The sequence below is a fragment of the Trichoplusia ni genome, chromosome 15 (assembly GCF_003590095.1).
Source record: "Trichoplusia ni isolate ovarian cell line Hi5 chromosome 15, tn1, whole genome shotgun sequence".
Classification (NCBI taxonomy): domain Eukaryota; kingdom Metazoa; phylum Arthropoda; class Insecta; order Lepidoptera; family Noctuidae; genus Trichoplusia; species Trichoplusia ni.
Window position 1 is genome coordinate 2,911,880 of NC_039492.1, and position 17,034 is coordinate 2,928,913.

Genomic DNA, 17,034 nt, shown 5'->3' on the forward strand with positions numbered 1-17,034 from the left:
CCTAGTAATTATTCGTTTAAAACCGTTTTTCACTAATTTTCATTCGAATTTGGTTCAGAGAGTATACTCATTAACCTAGCCTTCCTAATAACATTTTTCTAGTGTTGCGTACACAAATAGTTACAACGGAACCCTATTCCTGAGACCGCTGTCTATCCGTCTGTCCAGACTGCACTACTAATTTGTCAGTCTTTAGCCTATTTGTATGGAACCTTCAGTTTAGCGAGGCCGACTCGCACTTGACCGGCTATTTTTACAAAACAGAACTTTTTACCCGACTGTCGAAAGAGGGTTAAAGCAAGACTAAAGTTAAGCTTTTAGGATGTGGTCAAACCATTCGATATTACGATAACAGCATGACATCACTTCACTTAACAGTCTTAATACAAAAATTGTATAAATAAACTATTACAAAGATAACATAACACAAAAACTTGAGCAATATAAATGTTTGTTCGTTAATATTACATTTATCAATGGTCAATGGTGCTTGACAGTTTTCTTTGTGGGTTTTTATATTTGTTCATAATAATACGGATTTATTTTTGCAAAATGACAAGTCGAATAGAAACTATCAATCACGGGTATTTAACTTGAAATCAACGAGTTTTAATATGTTACAGCTTATTGACAGATTTGTTGGGTTCTAGAAATTTAACTCAACATAGAGGAGCTTAGCTAAACTCCAACTGCACAAGTTGATCGATTACAGTTTAAGGACCACAGTCGTTACGGGTATTCAGAAGCTCAAAGTCTGACAATCAGTCTTCCTAAGGGGTATCCTCGCCCAGGGAACTAGGTTGAGGAAGTCAGGTAGGCAGTCGTTCCTAGCACTATTAGCTGCATCCGATTAAGACTGTAATGCCTCAATTACCCGTTCAAAATGGATCTCTGTTGTCCGAATAAATAAATTTTATTATTTTTATTATGATGATACATATTTTATGTATTGAATCCCTTAATTAAATACAATATTATCTTGCTATATTATAATGTATTGTTAACCTAAGTATGATGAAATAAATGCTGAAGACCTTCAAACTGGGACAACTACTATTACAAAAAAAAAAATATCCTTATAAGACAATGCAAATTGTTGGCATATCTATTGACAGTCCACTCACTTCTTTATGGTCCGTTTATTTTTGGGCATAGGTATAACATTCGACCTGACCTAAGGATCCTGTTCAACTAGCGACCGTGACCTCTTAACTGAATATATTCTACAATTCACATAAAATTAAGCCAGGATGTTGAACATAATTATAGGCTACACAAAATATATTATTATATTCAACAATATTATAATCTTGATAAAATTAATATTGTAACTAGGACCAGCTAATTATATGTCGTGTTGAGTTTTGACCTAGTGGTATACTGACCAGTTCAATTGTTCGACTTTTTTAAATGTTAATAAGTTTTTTTTTAACTAAGAAGATTAGGTACCCTAATAAAAAACTTAGTACCTATCGCTAATATATTATGCCAATGAAAACTTTATTAAAACGTTGCAGAATCAATTAAATACGAATAAAGTCATTTGAATAAATTCTATAAGTGGAAATTGGCGCTTTTAGTAATTAAGGAAAGACCCATTGACATGTGATCTGCAAAATTTTCATGTCTAGTTATCAAGATTTATGAGATGCACCCTGACAGACGGACGGACAGCGGATCCTTTTTACCCTACAACCACGAAACGATAAAAACCTGAACAGAAACAACAACTAAACGAATAAAGCTATAAATATGTATTTAAGTAAATTATACAATTGTCATGTATTAAATAAAATTCACATCAATATTTCCGAAACATCATCACTTAATCCTACACTTATTAATAATGTAACTACACAAGCCTGCATCAGATGACATCATGACGCAAGGACAGCATCAGCAAACTGATTTGATTAATTACACGTGTCAATGACTACCACACTATTATATAAGCATTTAGTGATAGATTTAAATATGAATTATTTATAAGGAGATTAACTTGGTCTTTAGTTAACTAATTGATAATTTATGTGATAATCATTACATACATTTAAAGGTTACTGATGATGACTTGCGACGGATACGTCAGCAATCGCAAGATTGTCATTTTTAGTTCCAAGTTCTCTTATTTCTTATATTTTTTTGTGGTTAGCATATTTTGCGATATTTGTAAATACATTTTACTATAGCACACATATTAAGTTTCGTAAACAAAGCGCTTTTTTACTATTTATGCATAATATTTATTGCAAAAAAAGCACATTTAAATTACGCGAAGCCGTCTAGATTTGCATATTTAGCAAAAAAAGGAGTTTCAAGATATTTAATAATAATGATGTCCTCCTGACCGAGATTCGGTCACGACGGGTATTCTCAATATTCGTAAACATATAGATTAGATTCGTTAGATATATCGTATGATTATAGTACTGAGGTTTTCGTCTAGAATCTTATTTTGGTCTATATTTGGGCAATAAATATAAATACGAGTGCCTTAATATCTCAGAGTACGAAACTTCACGAATAACATTTTATATACAACTTTTATTTATACAAATTTTTTTTATACAACAGCAAACAAATTCCTATTGTTTTTCAGTATCCCGTACGTTTGACAAGTATTAAGGATGGAGATCTTGAAACTAGCGTAATATGTTCTATGACGCTAATGTTAGCGTGTATCAATATATCAACGTAAAATGTAACATCAACAACTAGCTGTTGCCCGCGACTTCGTCCCCGTGGGTAGAAGATATAAGTTATGATTTATACCTGCCCTGTTTTTTTCACATTTTCCATTGTATCTAAACTCCTATTAGTCGCAGCGTGATGGTATGTTGTCTAAAGCCTTCCTCGATGAATGAATGATGAAATTCAACACAAAAATAATTTTTCAATTTGGAAAAGTAGTTCCTGAGATTAGCGGGTTCAAACAAACAAACTCTTCGGCTTTGTATATTAGTATAGAGTATAGATATAGATTCAACACCAATATTTTGCAGAACTCTACTAAACATTCAAACGCTCTTAGGATTTGGAGAGTCACAGGAAAAAAAATAAAAGAAGCAGAAACTAAGAATTAAAACTCTATCTATATTTAAAATGCAGGTTAGCAAAGATAAGATTAATCTAATTGCTTTGTTAACACAAGTTAATACTTTCTCCTTTCTTTATGTAAATAGAGTCAGCTTAACTAAGGCAGGTATAGTAATTCATAGTAAGTGCGACTTCCTACAGAGATGTGATGTCGTGTGCATCCGACTGTGCTGTTATATGCGCAAGCGCACCGTATTAGATGTGTTAGAAGATTGAATTATAACGATTCACTTTCTCTTGTCTTAAATAATTAGTCTGGTTTGGATTTTTTTCTAGTTTTCCCTTTCATTCAGGGGTTTAAAACGAGGAAACGCATTGTATATCTGTTAAGACGAGGATATAAATGTTTAAGTTTAATAAATAATTAACAATTAGACCCTAGTATTCAGTTTATATTATGCATTGTGCCACTTGTTTTCGAAATCATGATGTAAACAATATATTCATCGTAAATTGATTTAAAAATGATTAAAACATAACAATTATAAACAACACAAATTTAAAATACAACCATAAATAAATAAGACACTAACCTGATGCACTCCAAATTAGAAAACCAAATAACAATATTCAAAATTGTATAATAGTGCGCGTACGATGCCGCGATGCGTCGCTACAAGTGCTTGGTACAGGTGGACACAGGTGCGCGCGTGCCGGCCCACGTGCTCAATGCGCAGACGCAGCGGCGCGCGCGCACATCCTCCCACTACGAGCACCGCTCTACACGTATAGCGTATTGTTTCGTATTGTTTATTGCGAGTTCGCGAACATCTTATCAGTACAGTTTGCGTTGATTTGAGTAGACACTATTAATGTTCACATTACAAGATCATTTACATAGATTTCCTTATATCACTTACCTAATAGACGTTTTCAGGCATTTGTATATACGTTTAGATATTTCTAATAACAGATTGAGAGGAAGCAATCTTAACTATTTAACTTACTGGTATGTTCAATATTACTATAATAAATGGTCGAAATGAGTATGATAGAAGACCATTTTGTTTAAAGCGCAAATTGATTACATTTTCAGTAACATTCAAAAGTTTCATTCATTAATCATACTAAAGTTATTCAGGTATAACAATTATTCAGAAAAATTGTGTTTACTTATAATTTTTATATACCTAGGTATGTACTCTTACCTGTCTTCAACATTATTTTCAGACACAATATCTACTAGAAAAATACTCAAGGTTGCAAGAAAAAAAGAGAGAATTATTAATTAATTATGGATTTAATAAAGAAACAGGTTAATCTATTTGTATATTCATTAATGCCTGTTAAACTAGTTTGGAAAGGTAGCGAAAACAATTTAAATGATTTAATTAAATACTCTACATATTCATATACTAATAAACGTGGTGATAAACTAAGACAATGTAGGGTGATGTGTTTTAGTACTGGATAGCTAGCTTTAGAACAAAGGGTTTAGATAATAATCAGGTTTTGTCAAACACCTCAGTCAAATTTTTCCTTTGGTCAAATGCGTAATTGCGTGTATTTAGGGCCTACTAGCAATTGTGTCTACACCCCCATAACACACTCAATATTTCCATACAAATAAAATTTGGTAGAAATGCTTAATTTAATAGAATTACTCGCGTGTTTGTATTGTCGAATCACCACTGTAGTTTCTAATTCTATTAGACCTTGTCATGCGTCCTGACTCCTACTATTTCGTTTATTTTGTTAACACATTTCAGGAGTAGAGCTCGACTCAACTTAATTGGAGTACAATCGCACATTCAGTGAGTACTTAAACTATCTTTCGAAGGCACGTAACGTCGTTAGGTACCTACTAATCTCGATAACTCTATTTGGCACCATCGAGTCGCCATGAACCGTTTAGAAAGAACGGATTCCATGGCTGCCAGCCGGCCGCTGAATACTAAGGAGTGGGCGGTATTCGCGTGATACTACAAAACAATACGACTCGGTAATTACATATTTACATGGAATAGTGACTAATGTTATGCTTGATTGTCTTCTATAATATGATATTAAATTGTCTTCTACGTGTTGGAGTTGTCTAAGTGTTTATAATGCACGCAATGTAATTATTGTGTTTCGAGTAACTGACCCGTCACAATTCTTATGCTTCTTACATCTAATTACGAAAACAATAGGTCATACATATTGTATACCTACTAAAGTTTTACTTTTTTGTGAACATTTTTTAGACATTAAAAAAAGGATAGGAAACGGTGAAATCTATACTTTTATATATTTTTTTAATATATAAAGCTGAAGATTTGTTTGGTTGAACGCGCTAATCTCAGGAAGTACTGGTCCAAATTGAAAAATTCTGTTTTTTGTGTTGAATAGACCATTCATCGAGGAAGGCTTTAGGCTATAAACCATCACGCTGCGACTAATACGAGCTAAGATACAATGGAAAATGTGAAAAAAACCGGACAGGTATACCTAAATCATAACTTATATCTTCTACCCACGGGGACGAAGTCACGGGCAACAGCTAGTATCAGATAAATACTCGAATAAAGCTTTAAAAAACAACATCTGGATAATTACGTTTCCGTGAAAATAACACAGAAACCATTTTGTTCGAGTTTTTATTTTTTATCTCACTCTTTCCTTAATTAATTAATACGTCACCGCCATTCAAAAGGATAGTAAAATTGAAAAAGAATCAAAGTGACACCGAAATGTCTTAAACAAGGTAATAAATTAAATCATTTATTTGCATATTTACAAAATCTTTTTTTATTATCGAAATGAATATTCAACAGCGCCATTCTTTAACGGATGACATATGTCACTATTTCGGTTGAGGATAATCTATGCTTCTAATTTACGTTGCCACCGAAAAAAACATGTGGGTGGCATAGGTGTTAATAAAAAATCCTAAAAAAGGTTTAGCGGTCTTTAAAGTAAAAAAAGAGTAAAACTAGAGAAACGCCTACCTTGGACTGGTTTTTAATATTTACTTCCACTTGAATGTGACAATCTTAGCGGACTTAGGAAGCGGTGAAGGGTGGGCCATGCTTGCTACTGTGTTTTTAATTTGACGCTCAAATCATGCTTCATTACCATTTCTTGATAAGATGAATCTTAATTTGGTCATCGTGAGGGACTGACATCTGAGTCACGTTTCAGTCTTCAGTCCCTATGCGACTCTATTTTCCAAAATTAGCTCAAAGTACTACGAAGACCAGTCGAACAAGTGCTTAATTACATGCAAGTATGTAACATTCTATTGTTTTACCGATCAACATAGCAAAGGGTCACGACCAACAAACAGGAGCAAAGCGTGAGTCGTATTACCGACTCGCGACATGTTCGACATGTCCGCGGCTTGCGCGTGCGCATGCTAAGTGGGCTGGTTTGAATCAATTCGCCATTTACATTCAATTTCTGACGGATTGGCGACTATCGTGTTTTGATCGATGGTAATGATATCCTAGATCAATAAACTTTGTTTGGCGTTCCGTCGTGGGATTGAAAAGCCGTGAGCACGACGGAGTATTCGTACATTGTTTTGTTTTCCAAAAAAATATGTTGCGTTATGTATCAATTGACACGGAATATTGGTGTTAAGAATCGCATTTAACACTAGAACTTCTGATACGAAGTTTCTGAAACCAAATACTTAAAAAAATCAGGCCCATCTCAAAAAACAATAAGCAGATTAGTAAGATAAGTCACATGTAAGGTAACACCATGAGAACCCCGGCCCACTTACATGATGTAATTCAAAACAATGAACCGAAATCCATCCAAAATATGTACAATTCAGATCAAATTACATCACAACGCCTACATCTAGATCTGGACCACGGAAGGTAGATAAAACAAGGCCAGGCAAACACGCGGAAACAGACAGCGTCAGAATACAGTCGTGGGAACTCTGCGACGACAATAACGAAACCGCATCGCAAGTTCACAACACATGTGGTCGAAAACGGGTTAATTTTTATAACCGCTTCATCTATTCAATAGGAAATTGCTTTGTAAATGCTCAATAGAAGATGCGTCATGTAGGACGGTGGTTTGGCAATTGAGGGCGGAATTTGGAAAAGAGTTTTATAATATATATAGATACTATCTATCTATGAGAGGTAAGCAATGGGAGCGTAACTATCGTAGCGATCCTGATAAATTCGCGTTAATATACTGTTATTACCGGTTCATGAGAGAGAGACAAGTTGGAGAAGTGTGGGGAGGCCTTTGCCCAGCAATGGGAGATCCAGGCTAGTAATAATAATACCGTTATTAAATAAATAATTACGAATCTTCCACACGAAAGTTGTAAACAACACAAAACAAAACACTAAAGGAAACGTTGATAGATATTTTTGACTTAAACTTTGACTCAAATTGACTTACAATATTTATAAAGAAACCACATTATAAAGTAAGTATTCTTGACTTGAACACAACTAAATGAAGTCTAGCCAGCCGTACTCGAAAATTTGGAAGACAGAGTTTAATTTTTAGTTAATGCAAAATGCTTAACCTTACTGAACAAGAATACAATAATCTCGTTACAGATGTTCCCACATGTAATAACAGGAAAATACGAACAGCAAACTGAGATACAGCAAGGCCCAGCACATAACAGTTGACATTGATTTTAACAACGCCATGCACTCATTATCATAAACAATATTTTTATTTGCTTGCAACGGAAATAGATGCTATTACGATCAAGGTAGGTAGCCAATCAATCATTTTAACAATGCATCAAGCGTTTTATTACAAAAAAGTATAAATCGAAATTAATTTGCAATATTTCAGAACAATTAGGTATTTAGTTTTTTATTGCAGTATTGTGCCACTGAAAACTAGGAAAGAAGTAGCGAAAATAAACTACAACATAAAATACAACGTCTGTTTTTTTAAACGTGATAGAGCACGTATGTTTTAAGAAATGACTGTAAAACATGTTTCTCAGTTTTGTAATTTGTGTTTGCTACTCAATTTATTCTCAAGTCAAATATAGTAAAGGAAAAATAAAATTTCTGCATTTTCTCACATAGTAACGTGTGTATTGAAGGAAACAAACTGTTTACGCGCCGTAGTGACAATTTGTAAATGTCATTCGAGAAAGTGTCAACATTCGCATTGCCTGTAGTCAGGAAAAGTCGGTACGGAGAAACACAATTGCCTATCGATATGTGAAATTATCATGATACTATTTGTTGTATAGCTCTCATGCTCTTGGAATCGCAATGGAATTTGGAGGCATTTACCTAATAAGGGTTGTAACCTCCACCCATTTGTTTCCCACCTAGTTTGGTGATTGAATAAAACGTGTGTGCTTTAGAAACTTTATAAAAAACAGCCGTACATCAAAATAGCAAGAGTAGATCATCCAAATCAGAAATTCAATACTAATGAACGGAGTTCGCGTCAGAACTCCATTTTTCGGCTGAAGCGGGCTGGCTGGAATTTCGGTTCACATACTTTTGAATCACTTTAATGTCACATACTTCTGTCGCGAACTCCGTTCATTAGTATTGCATTTTTGATTATGATCACCTACTTTTGCTGTTGTCTGTACTTATCAAACAATAGTAATTTTATCTAAACTAATGTAAAAGACTAATGACAAAGTTGTGCCGGCTCACGATTGCATTATTGCAAGCAATAAATAAGATTACTTATCTGTACTGTAATGGCGGGTGAAATATTAAAGGTTGGCAACATTGCTTAATGTCAAACAATGCTGACATGAGAAAGACATTAGGACCGAGTAACGATGCTGGTTTCAATTGGTCGTGGTTTAGTAATTAGTTGTACGGGCGTTGAATGATGTGCATTCATATGTTAAAAGATGTATTCGCTTATAATACAATGCTAGCTTGTAATACTTTCAATGCCAACGGCCATTTCATGTCATAGAAAAGATGTTAGCCACAATAAACAAAATAAGTAGTTTCTATACACTTTTTCCAACAATTTATATATGAGCTAATCTAACCATCTACCAAATTGGAACAAGGGCTACCTTAAATAGCGTCGCATAGATAATCCAGAACAATAAGCATAGGATTAACAAAAAAACTTCTCATCATTTTTACATCATAAAACTTGTTAGTATGAGCTGTATCAGTAGTGTGTACTCACGTTGTTGGTGGGCAGCACGCGTGCAGGCAGGGCCCGCGTGAGCCCCGGCTGCGGCAGGCCGCCCCGCCCGGGCGACGCGGAGCGCTCGCGCTCGCGCATCTCCGCGCCCAGCGCCGCGCGCGCCGCCCGCGCCGGGCCCTCCAGGCAGCCGCTAGACTTGCTCCTGTACCACAAACATGGATACAGTTAGTTACGGTGTCAGCTTTGGACTGGTCTTTTGATAATTTTTTGGCTAAATAAAGGAGGTGAGAGTCATCGATTCGAAAATAAAATTTGGGTTTTCAAGTCGTTGCTGATTGATTGTTCATTTAGAATTAAAGCCCGTCAGAGGCAAAAATCGAACATCAAAATTCCAGATTTATAGAAAAAATTATTTAAATTCACTTCTGAAGTTGAAAGTTATTGCTGATTTCAATTCAATCTTTTATAATAAAATTTTTATAGTCTTTACTGTTGCCTTTATTCATTTCCTAGTTCTCATTTACCAACCCTGTTTGTTTGGTAATTTTAGTTTCATTTCATTAATCACGAACCTGACGGGTCTCTCGATGGGCCCCAGCATGGAGAGCGGCTGGTCGGCGGCGGGCGCGGGCGGCAGGTACATGACGTGCCCGCCCCACGACAGGTACGACGTGCCTGGGCGCCACGTGCCTAGCTCCTCCTGGACATATGACTATAGTTATATCAAACCACTTTAAGTATATCGATCCCAAGGCAAGATGAATATCCCATGGAAACTTTTCTTTTATTGGGACAAGCCCGCCACACATACCCGTCATTGCAACTCCTGTAAACCTGGATCAGCAATGATAGCCACGGAAAACCATACAGCACTTAAGCTCGGCGGGAAATTCTTTAATGTCTTGGAACCCGCATCGAAATAAATTAGAAGTAATTACTAGGAGGAATCGACAAAAAATATTTTACACTTCCCTACAAAGCAAGCGGAAGACGAAAAGGTTTTCTCAGATTTTTTATCCTAATATTGTCTCTAGCTATGAAACATGAAGGTAGAAACATTCCGACAAATGACCAAGAAAAAGTATACATGTTTTCTGTTTGTCTGTCTAAAGGTAAGATAAAAATTATCAATAATCAGGATTTAAGTATTCACAAACTGAAAGGACTAAAAGTAAAGATGTGCCAACCATCATATATATATTAAATCGCCTATTCTTTCTTCCCTTAGAATTTATTGCCTCTAAAAATAATTGTTATATTGAACTTCCGTCGAAAACACAAGTACGTAAGAAACATTTCCTTAAGAGATTGTGGTATGTAAAACAATGGCTTGTTTCAATAAAACAGCTCATGTAAAGTCTATAAAATTACGAGAAAAGGTAATAACATAAGCCTAAGTTAACAGCTTGAAACGAGCAAAGAATGTGAGAAATATATTTTAGAATTGTTCAACGTGAGAGTTTTAAGCTCTTTCATTTTATGTTCAACATTTTAAATAAGTCTTTCTTAATTGTTAGTTACTAATAGGATTGTATGGCAAGCGTTTATTTTTGAAAACAACACTTAACTGCCTACAATTATTACATATTTCTAAAAGAAAACTAGTTATAACAAGTTAACTGTAATGAGTCATTTAATCATTACTTATAAAAAGCATCTTTGCCGTAGTTTCTAAAAACCTATAATAGTGCTAACATGATGTTAATGAATGTCATCATATTTTTTTCAATCTTACCTTCTCCAAAGACGGCAAAGACTCTTCTTTGATAACATCCTCATCAGATCCCTTCACCCTCGCGGGCTGTTGGAATAGCAGCGGATTGCTCAGTGAGTTGGGCGCGGATTTAGTGAGGAACCAGTTCTGTTCCGGCTCTTGCAACATCGGCTCGTGTTCCAAGTCGAACCTTCGAGAACCTAGGGCTGCTCCCAACGCCCCCGATACCGACTTCCGAAGCTTCTGGAGGCTGTTGAAACCCTGCTGCAGTTGCTTCCCCTGGAAACAGTCGTAGAAGCACGACATCCCTTTAAGCTACGCGAAGAGTGTTGCGCTGTCTCAATCTGGACTGATGAGGAATAAAGGTGTTCGCTCGAAAAGAGGATAGAAACAGAATTGGGAAATATTTATATTTGGAGGAGAATTTATACAAATAATATGAAGCTTTGCTGCAAAAGACATCTTTAAATACATTATGGGAAATTCCTTATTTTATATTTCAAATATCTTTGTAATGAAAGCACGATTAAAAGAAAGAGGTATGAGAAATAACATATAAAAATATGTGTTTGCAAAACAGACATAAAGTAAAAAAAAATGTACCTATTTATTTATATATGGTAATTATTTCAAAAGTGGTTTAAAAAAATCTATCATTGTCCACACAGACACAGCAGTACAGTTTTACAGCTTTAGAAAAATAAAAAGTAAATATTTGATACTAAGTAACATCCAAACCAAACCACTACATAACAGAGTGTAGAAAAATTACCAAAGAATACGGAAAATACGAAATAAACTACACACATGCACCTAAAAGCATAATTAATATAAGTTATATTGTTAAGCTATAGACTTGGAAGCCACCACCGTTTCTGCCCAGCTCCACAATACATAGGGTTATAGTAAGTGAATACCTTTACTCCTCGTCAGCGTACGCGGGAGTTAGGGGAGATGTTACCATGAGTTGTATTAGTCACAAATGTTACTACTTGTTAATTATAATTCATCTAATTAAAATATCAGTTGATGTTGACTGGAAATGCTGAATAATCTTCTAAAGGTAAATCAAAAGTTATGGTTACTTAGCATGCCCGCTGCACTTTGTTTTCGTACCCTGTTAAGGTGTTAATCGGGTTATTTCAGCCGGCGGTACTTTGATACGACCCTTCCGGCGCACTTAAAGTTCCATGCGGATTCTAGTGGTTAGGTATACTGCAAGTGAGTTGTAATCTGGTCCTGGATATTGGAATAGTTATTGTTCATGCTACTTTGCACTTCTGAGATTAGGTTTCTGGTGTTTAAAAGGCACACGGGTCATGCACAGTACAGCAGCAGTCAACATCAGCTGAAGTCCAAGTTCCAGTGCGGTCCCGATCTCTCCTAACGCCCTGCGCCCTGCGCCGCACTCACCCGCTCGTGGTGGTCGCGCGGCAGCGACAGACAGAAGGGCTGGTGGCCGGGGCTGTACGTGGCCGTGGCGGCGCCCCGCGCGGGCTGCGCGCCGCCGCCCTCCGAGCTGCTGTCGCCCAGGTCCTGCTGCGGGGTCCACGCCGCGCCGCTGTCGGTGCCCTGCGAGGATGCCTAAATCAGTTACTATGAGCCCTTAAGTAAGACCTGCCGCTGTCATGGTAGTGTGCCACAGCGTTAAGGGAAGGGCTAAGTATACCGGGGGTCTTAAATGATACTCCACTCCTCTACTCTTGATAGAACTCCATGTCCATTGAAGATTGCCACCAGGTCACAAAAAAAAAACTTTCGTCGTTGTACATTTTGCGGCCAATCAATCGTATTTATTTAATTGCTTTAATTACTTAATATCACTAAAATTATGATCGGTAAAAAATTTAACAAAACATGTGTTTACATGATGTCTGGAAGGCGAGTCGATCCTATGGTCGGAATGCGCGTGGTCGCCCGAGATGCCGGAGTCTCCCGACTTGTCGGCCGACTGGTCCGAGCGAGGTGACGACTCCGCCGATATGTCGCCCGACATCTTTGTTTCAACGGCCAGTGGTTGGGTCTCTAATAAAAAAAATCATAAAAGATTATTTATAACTAGAAAATTCATTTTCGATTGATATTTAAAATATTAATAAAATATGCAATAAACGGTCCGATAAAAATACTAACTTACTGGATTATCTTACCAATCATCAATTACTTTGTAATTAAACAGCTTACATAATATTCATAGATTGTACCTGCAGCGAGATGGTCATCGAGGCTAGCGAGCTGCCTCCAGGCGGCGGCGGGTGAGAACCTGGGCACGGCGCGCTGCTTCTTGGGCAGCGTGGGCCGCAGCCGCAGCGCGATGCCCAGCGAGCCCTCCGAGCACGAGCCCTCGGAGCCCGACGACAGCGCCGACTCCGACGATACTGGAATAATATTACAACAAAAGATATGTTATTATACAAGTAGGATAGACAAAACTGGCAGAAATATGGAGAGGACTCGACAGTGATTAATTTTGGACTGGTCGATGATCGTCAAATTTTTGTTAGAAAACATAATAGGAGTAGAACTGGGATTAGACAGTCGGACTATGAAGTATCGATGTTGCACTGTTACAAATACTTACTATTCTTAATCTTGCATTCTTCTTTCATTTTAGCATTGAATTTATCGAACTCCGCGTCCTCCTCATGATAACTGAGGAGTTTCTGTTCGATGAGGTGGAAGTTAGAGATCTCCTCGATGATGGGGCTGCCCAGGCCGGGAAAGTCCTTGAGGTGGTCGTGCGTGTTCGGCTGCTTGCTCTCGATCATGCCGAAGTAAAACTGTTTCGATGGAGCGTGCTGTTTTTGCCTGAAAACGATAATAAGGGAAATAAGAAACATTGTCTCTTGGTGCGGTCAGTACACAACTTCAACAATACCTTGTTTTATAAATACTCACTTTTCTTGCGGAGGTTGACTTATCAACGACTCCAACTTCCTGGTGGGCGAGTGTTCCGGTGTGGACTCCTTGCCCGAAGCCTGCCCTCTGTCCGGCATCGGCCGGCTGTTCTCCTTGCTGCTCATCTTATATTTGTCCGATGTCTTGGCATTTCCATTAACATTAGACAGTCTAGTTTTGTCCTCATTTGCACGACTCAAGGGCCTCCTGCTGACCTTCGCGTCGGGCTTGCTCGCAGCATTCGTTGGACTAGACTTTTTGACTTTACTCGGTATTTTCGTTGGGGTTTTCTGCTCATTCTTCTCCTGACTAGTTTTGGTTACACTATTATTTACTTTACTACCTAATTGGTTTCTAATTCTACTCGTAGCCTTCTTAAGTTCTGCTTGAAATTCATCTTTTTCTTCATTATTTTTAACCAATAGTGAAGGAAGAGATTTTCTCAATGGCTTGCTGGTCTCCGCCAGGGGGCTGAGTTTGCCCCCTTTGAGCTGTTCGCCGATGGCCTTCATCCTGCTCTCGTGCGCCGCTCTAGAGGAGTCGCTTTCCCTTTCGCTCGCGATCAGGGTTTCATCAAAGGTCCTCTCTCTCCTGAGCGTGGGCAGTTCACTGTCATCTTTCTTGAACCTCTCGGAGTACCTAAAATTCCTGTTCAACAGTGGAGTCTTCCACGCTTCACTGTGCTCGTTCTTGGCTGTCTTGGCTCGACATCCGCTCATCCTTTCTATCCTCGTCTTCCTGTAGTCTTGTTTCGTTTGTATCAGTCGTTCTTCCCTTTTGAGTGATGCAGTGCTCTGCACCATGTCTTTATTATCGGGATATTTGAAGTGTTGCTCCTTGTCCTTGCAAGGCGATCTGTATCTTCTTTCGAATGCTTGGTTATCACTCGTATCGAGCGACTTGTATTCGTGGTATGAGTTTCTGAACTGTAAGTTCTCCTGACCGTTCAGTTTTTTGGTTTCGTTTCTCGTTTTAAACAGTCTTAGTTTCCTCTGGGGTTCGGGTCTCGCGTTCCCTTCGCTGGAATCTGGCGATGAACCCTCGAAGTTCTGGAAAGCCATAAAATAGTGTGATCAATATATTGATTGATAAAACTTAGATACCTAATACCTTAATACGTCCATAATACTTACGTCATGGGTGGGTGGTGGCGGCGCTCTGTACTTTTTTCTGAAGTGTTTGTTGCCATTTCTGGTCTTTTGTTCCTCTTCGATCCTTAGATCTGGTTCAGATCCGAATCTCTTATTTATACTACTACCTATAACCAAACGAAAGTAAAACTGTTATAATATCTCAAAACTGTCAGACTAATGATTTTATGTCATATTCTTTGTTGGCTACGTACTGTCTGCTTGTCTGAGCTCCAGGTTGGTGTGCGAGCGGTGCAGCGGGTCTCTCTCCCGCGCGCGCAGCTCACCGCTCTCGCCAGATGTACCCGCCGATCTCGACCGATACACATTTGCGTGCTGAAAACGAAAACACAGTGTGTTCAAAACATACGTGAGTAATTTTCCAGTAATACCTTCATCATACACCCCTGACTCAAGGATTAAATTCCTTTGAGCGGGAGTCGTATTAAAAAGAGAAACAAAAGTCAGTTTGTTACACGGAATGCAGTTGCAAACGTGATCTTCAGATATTTTTTTGATGTTTTGTATGTTTATTAAGTAGGTTATATCTCACCACATGTCCATGTGGCACATTGTCGTGGATGGTGTTGGGTCTGCGGCCGCTGATGGTGCCGCCCGAGTGTAGGATGGCGCCGTTGTCCGTACTGCGCAGGCGCGGCGACTCGCATAGGGTCGGGAGGACCTGCGCGATGCATAACGGGGTTTAGTGATTGTAGAATGTTTTTACATTGCAGAGGTCACTCTAAGAACTAAAGGGAAGATTACCTCGCCATAACAAAGAAAAAAAAGTTCGCCTTAGTTCAGGATACATCAACTCAATTTCAGATAATATCTTGTAATTGATATTCTTGTGTCTGTGCCATGAAAAAAACATTTTTAACTAATGTAATGAAACCAATTTAAAGTTTTTTTTTTACATTATTTAACTATGTAATATTTTGACATGACACATCAGAATAACTTTTACCAGTTTTAAGACGATTTTTGGAAACGTCTTCTCTAGATTTTTTTAGGAATATCGATCTGATAACTTCTCTATAGTGCAGTCATTAGTGTACCTTAGGCGCGAGTCGCGGCGGGTCGTGCGGCAGCGTGTGCGCGCGGCGGCCGCGCTGCGGCGGCGGCGCGTGGCTGCCCGCCTGGCCCATGCCGCGCCACGATACTCACACACGCATCTGTAACAATATGTATTACATTATAGCATGGAAAAGCAAGGCTATTATAAAAAAAACGTTGAAAAGTTGCTATCGATAAAAGGATACTAATTGAAATGTACCATAATTCATTTCTCAATAATATCAAAAAACTCGTGAAACACAAACGCTTGTCCTACATGGGATCGAACCCCCGATGCGCGTTTGCGCGCTCACATTCAGTATGGGACCTATACGGCCATATTCCAATTGTACAATATGACAACATTTTCCGATATGAAATTAAAACGGCGATATTTTGAAACTATTTCAGTTTAGTAAAATAGTTTGATAATATTATACTGTATTTATGACTAATATTAATAATAGTAATAACAACTCGCTGCCTAAATCTTACAAGAATTTCAATCTAAACAAAATTAAAGAAGCAATTATGTTGTAAACTACCTTTAATTTCAGTAAGATTTAGTTCATTACGTTGATGCCAAAACTATTAATCATGAGTAATGAACTCAATAAATACGTATAATTATATTGGACGCTCAAAGCATCATCAGAAGGAATCCGTTCATTACAATAGATAAAACTACCATAAACAATTTAGTTCCATAATGACGTTTGTTTTTTTTAATGTCATTGCCACCGTCATTCAGCCTGTCATTTAAAAGTGGGATCGGTAACTGGCAACTAATTTGTATCTATGCTGGTTATACCCGGGGCGTAATAGTCCCTGGTTAATAAGTTCCTGGGGCCCTCATATCTCAGGGCCGGGTAGGACAGCCCTCCGAGCGCTGTGTGCGGCCCGCACCAACAATTTAGGTAATTTATGATAACCAGTACTGCTTAGATTTATGGGAATGGAAAGCCGTCGAGGCTTCTAATGAGGGATTTAAAAATAACTGCGTTTCTCTTTCGTGTAACTGAGTAGTGAGCATGCTGTGTTAATGTCCTGCGGGGTCAACGAAAACTATTTATTAGATTTATG

General features: G+C 37.9%; 1 protein-coding gene across 1 annotated transcript in view; it reads right to left on the reverse strand.

Annotated features, from left to right (window-relative positions):
- Positions 1 to 5,566: 5,566 nt before the first annotated feature.
- Positions 5,567 to 17,034, reverse strand: part of LOC113500961 — a 97,051-nt gene continuing 85,583 nt past the window's right edge. The window contains exons 4-15 of the mRNA XM_026881916.1: positions 15,954 to 16,070; positions 15,449 to 15,577; positions 15,111 to 15,231; positions 14,899 to 15,023; positions 13,766 to 14,814; positions 13,449 to 13,675; positions 13,072 to 13,245; positions 12,735 to 12,892; positions 12,281 to 12,439; positions 10,889 to 11,146; positions 9,726 to 9,853; positions 5,567 to 9,355 (exon numbers count right to left, since the gene is read on the reverse strand). Of these exons, the coding sequence (XP_026737717.1) occupies positions 9,175 to 9,355; positions 9,726 to 9,853; positions 10,889 to 11,146; positions 12,281 to 12,439; positions 12,735 to 12,892; positions 13,072 to 13,245; positions 13,449 to 13,675; positions 13,766 to 14,814; positions 14,899 to 15,023; positions 15,111 to 15,231; positions 15,449 to 15,577; positions 15,954 to 16,043 (2,799 nt within the window). The 5' untranslated portion in view covers positions 16,044 to 16,070 and the 3' untranslated portion in view covers positions 5,567 to 9,174. The remainder of the gene's footprint in view (positions 9,356 to 9,725; positions 9,854 to 10,888; positions 11,147 to 12,280; positions 12,440 to 12,734; positions 12,893 to 13,071; positions 13,246 to 13,448; positions 13,676 to 13,765; positions 14,815 to 14,898; positions 15,024 to 15,110; positions 15,232 to 15,448; positions 15,578 to 15,953; positions 16,071 to 17,034) is intronic.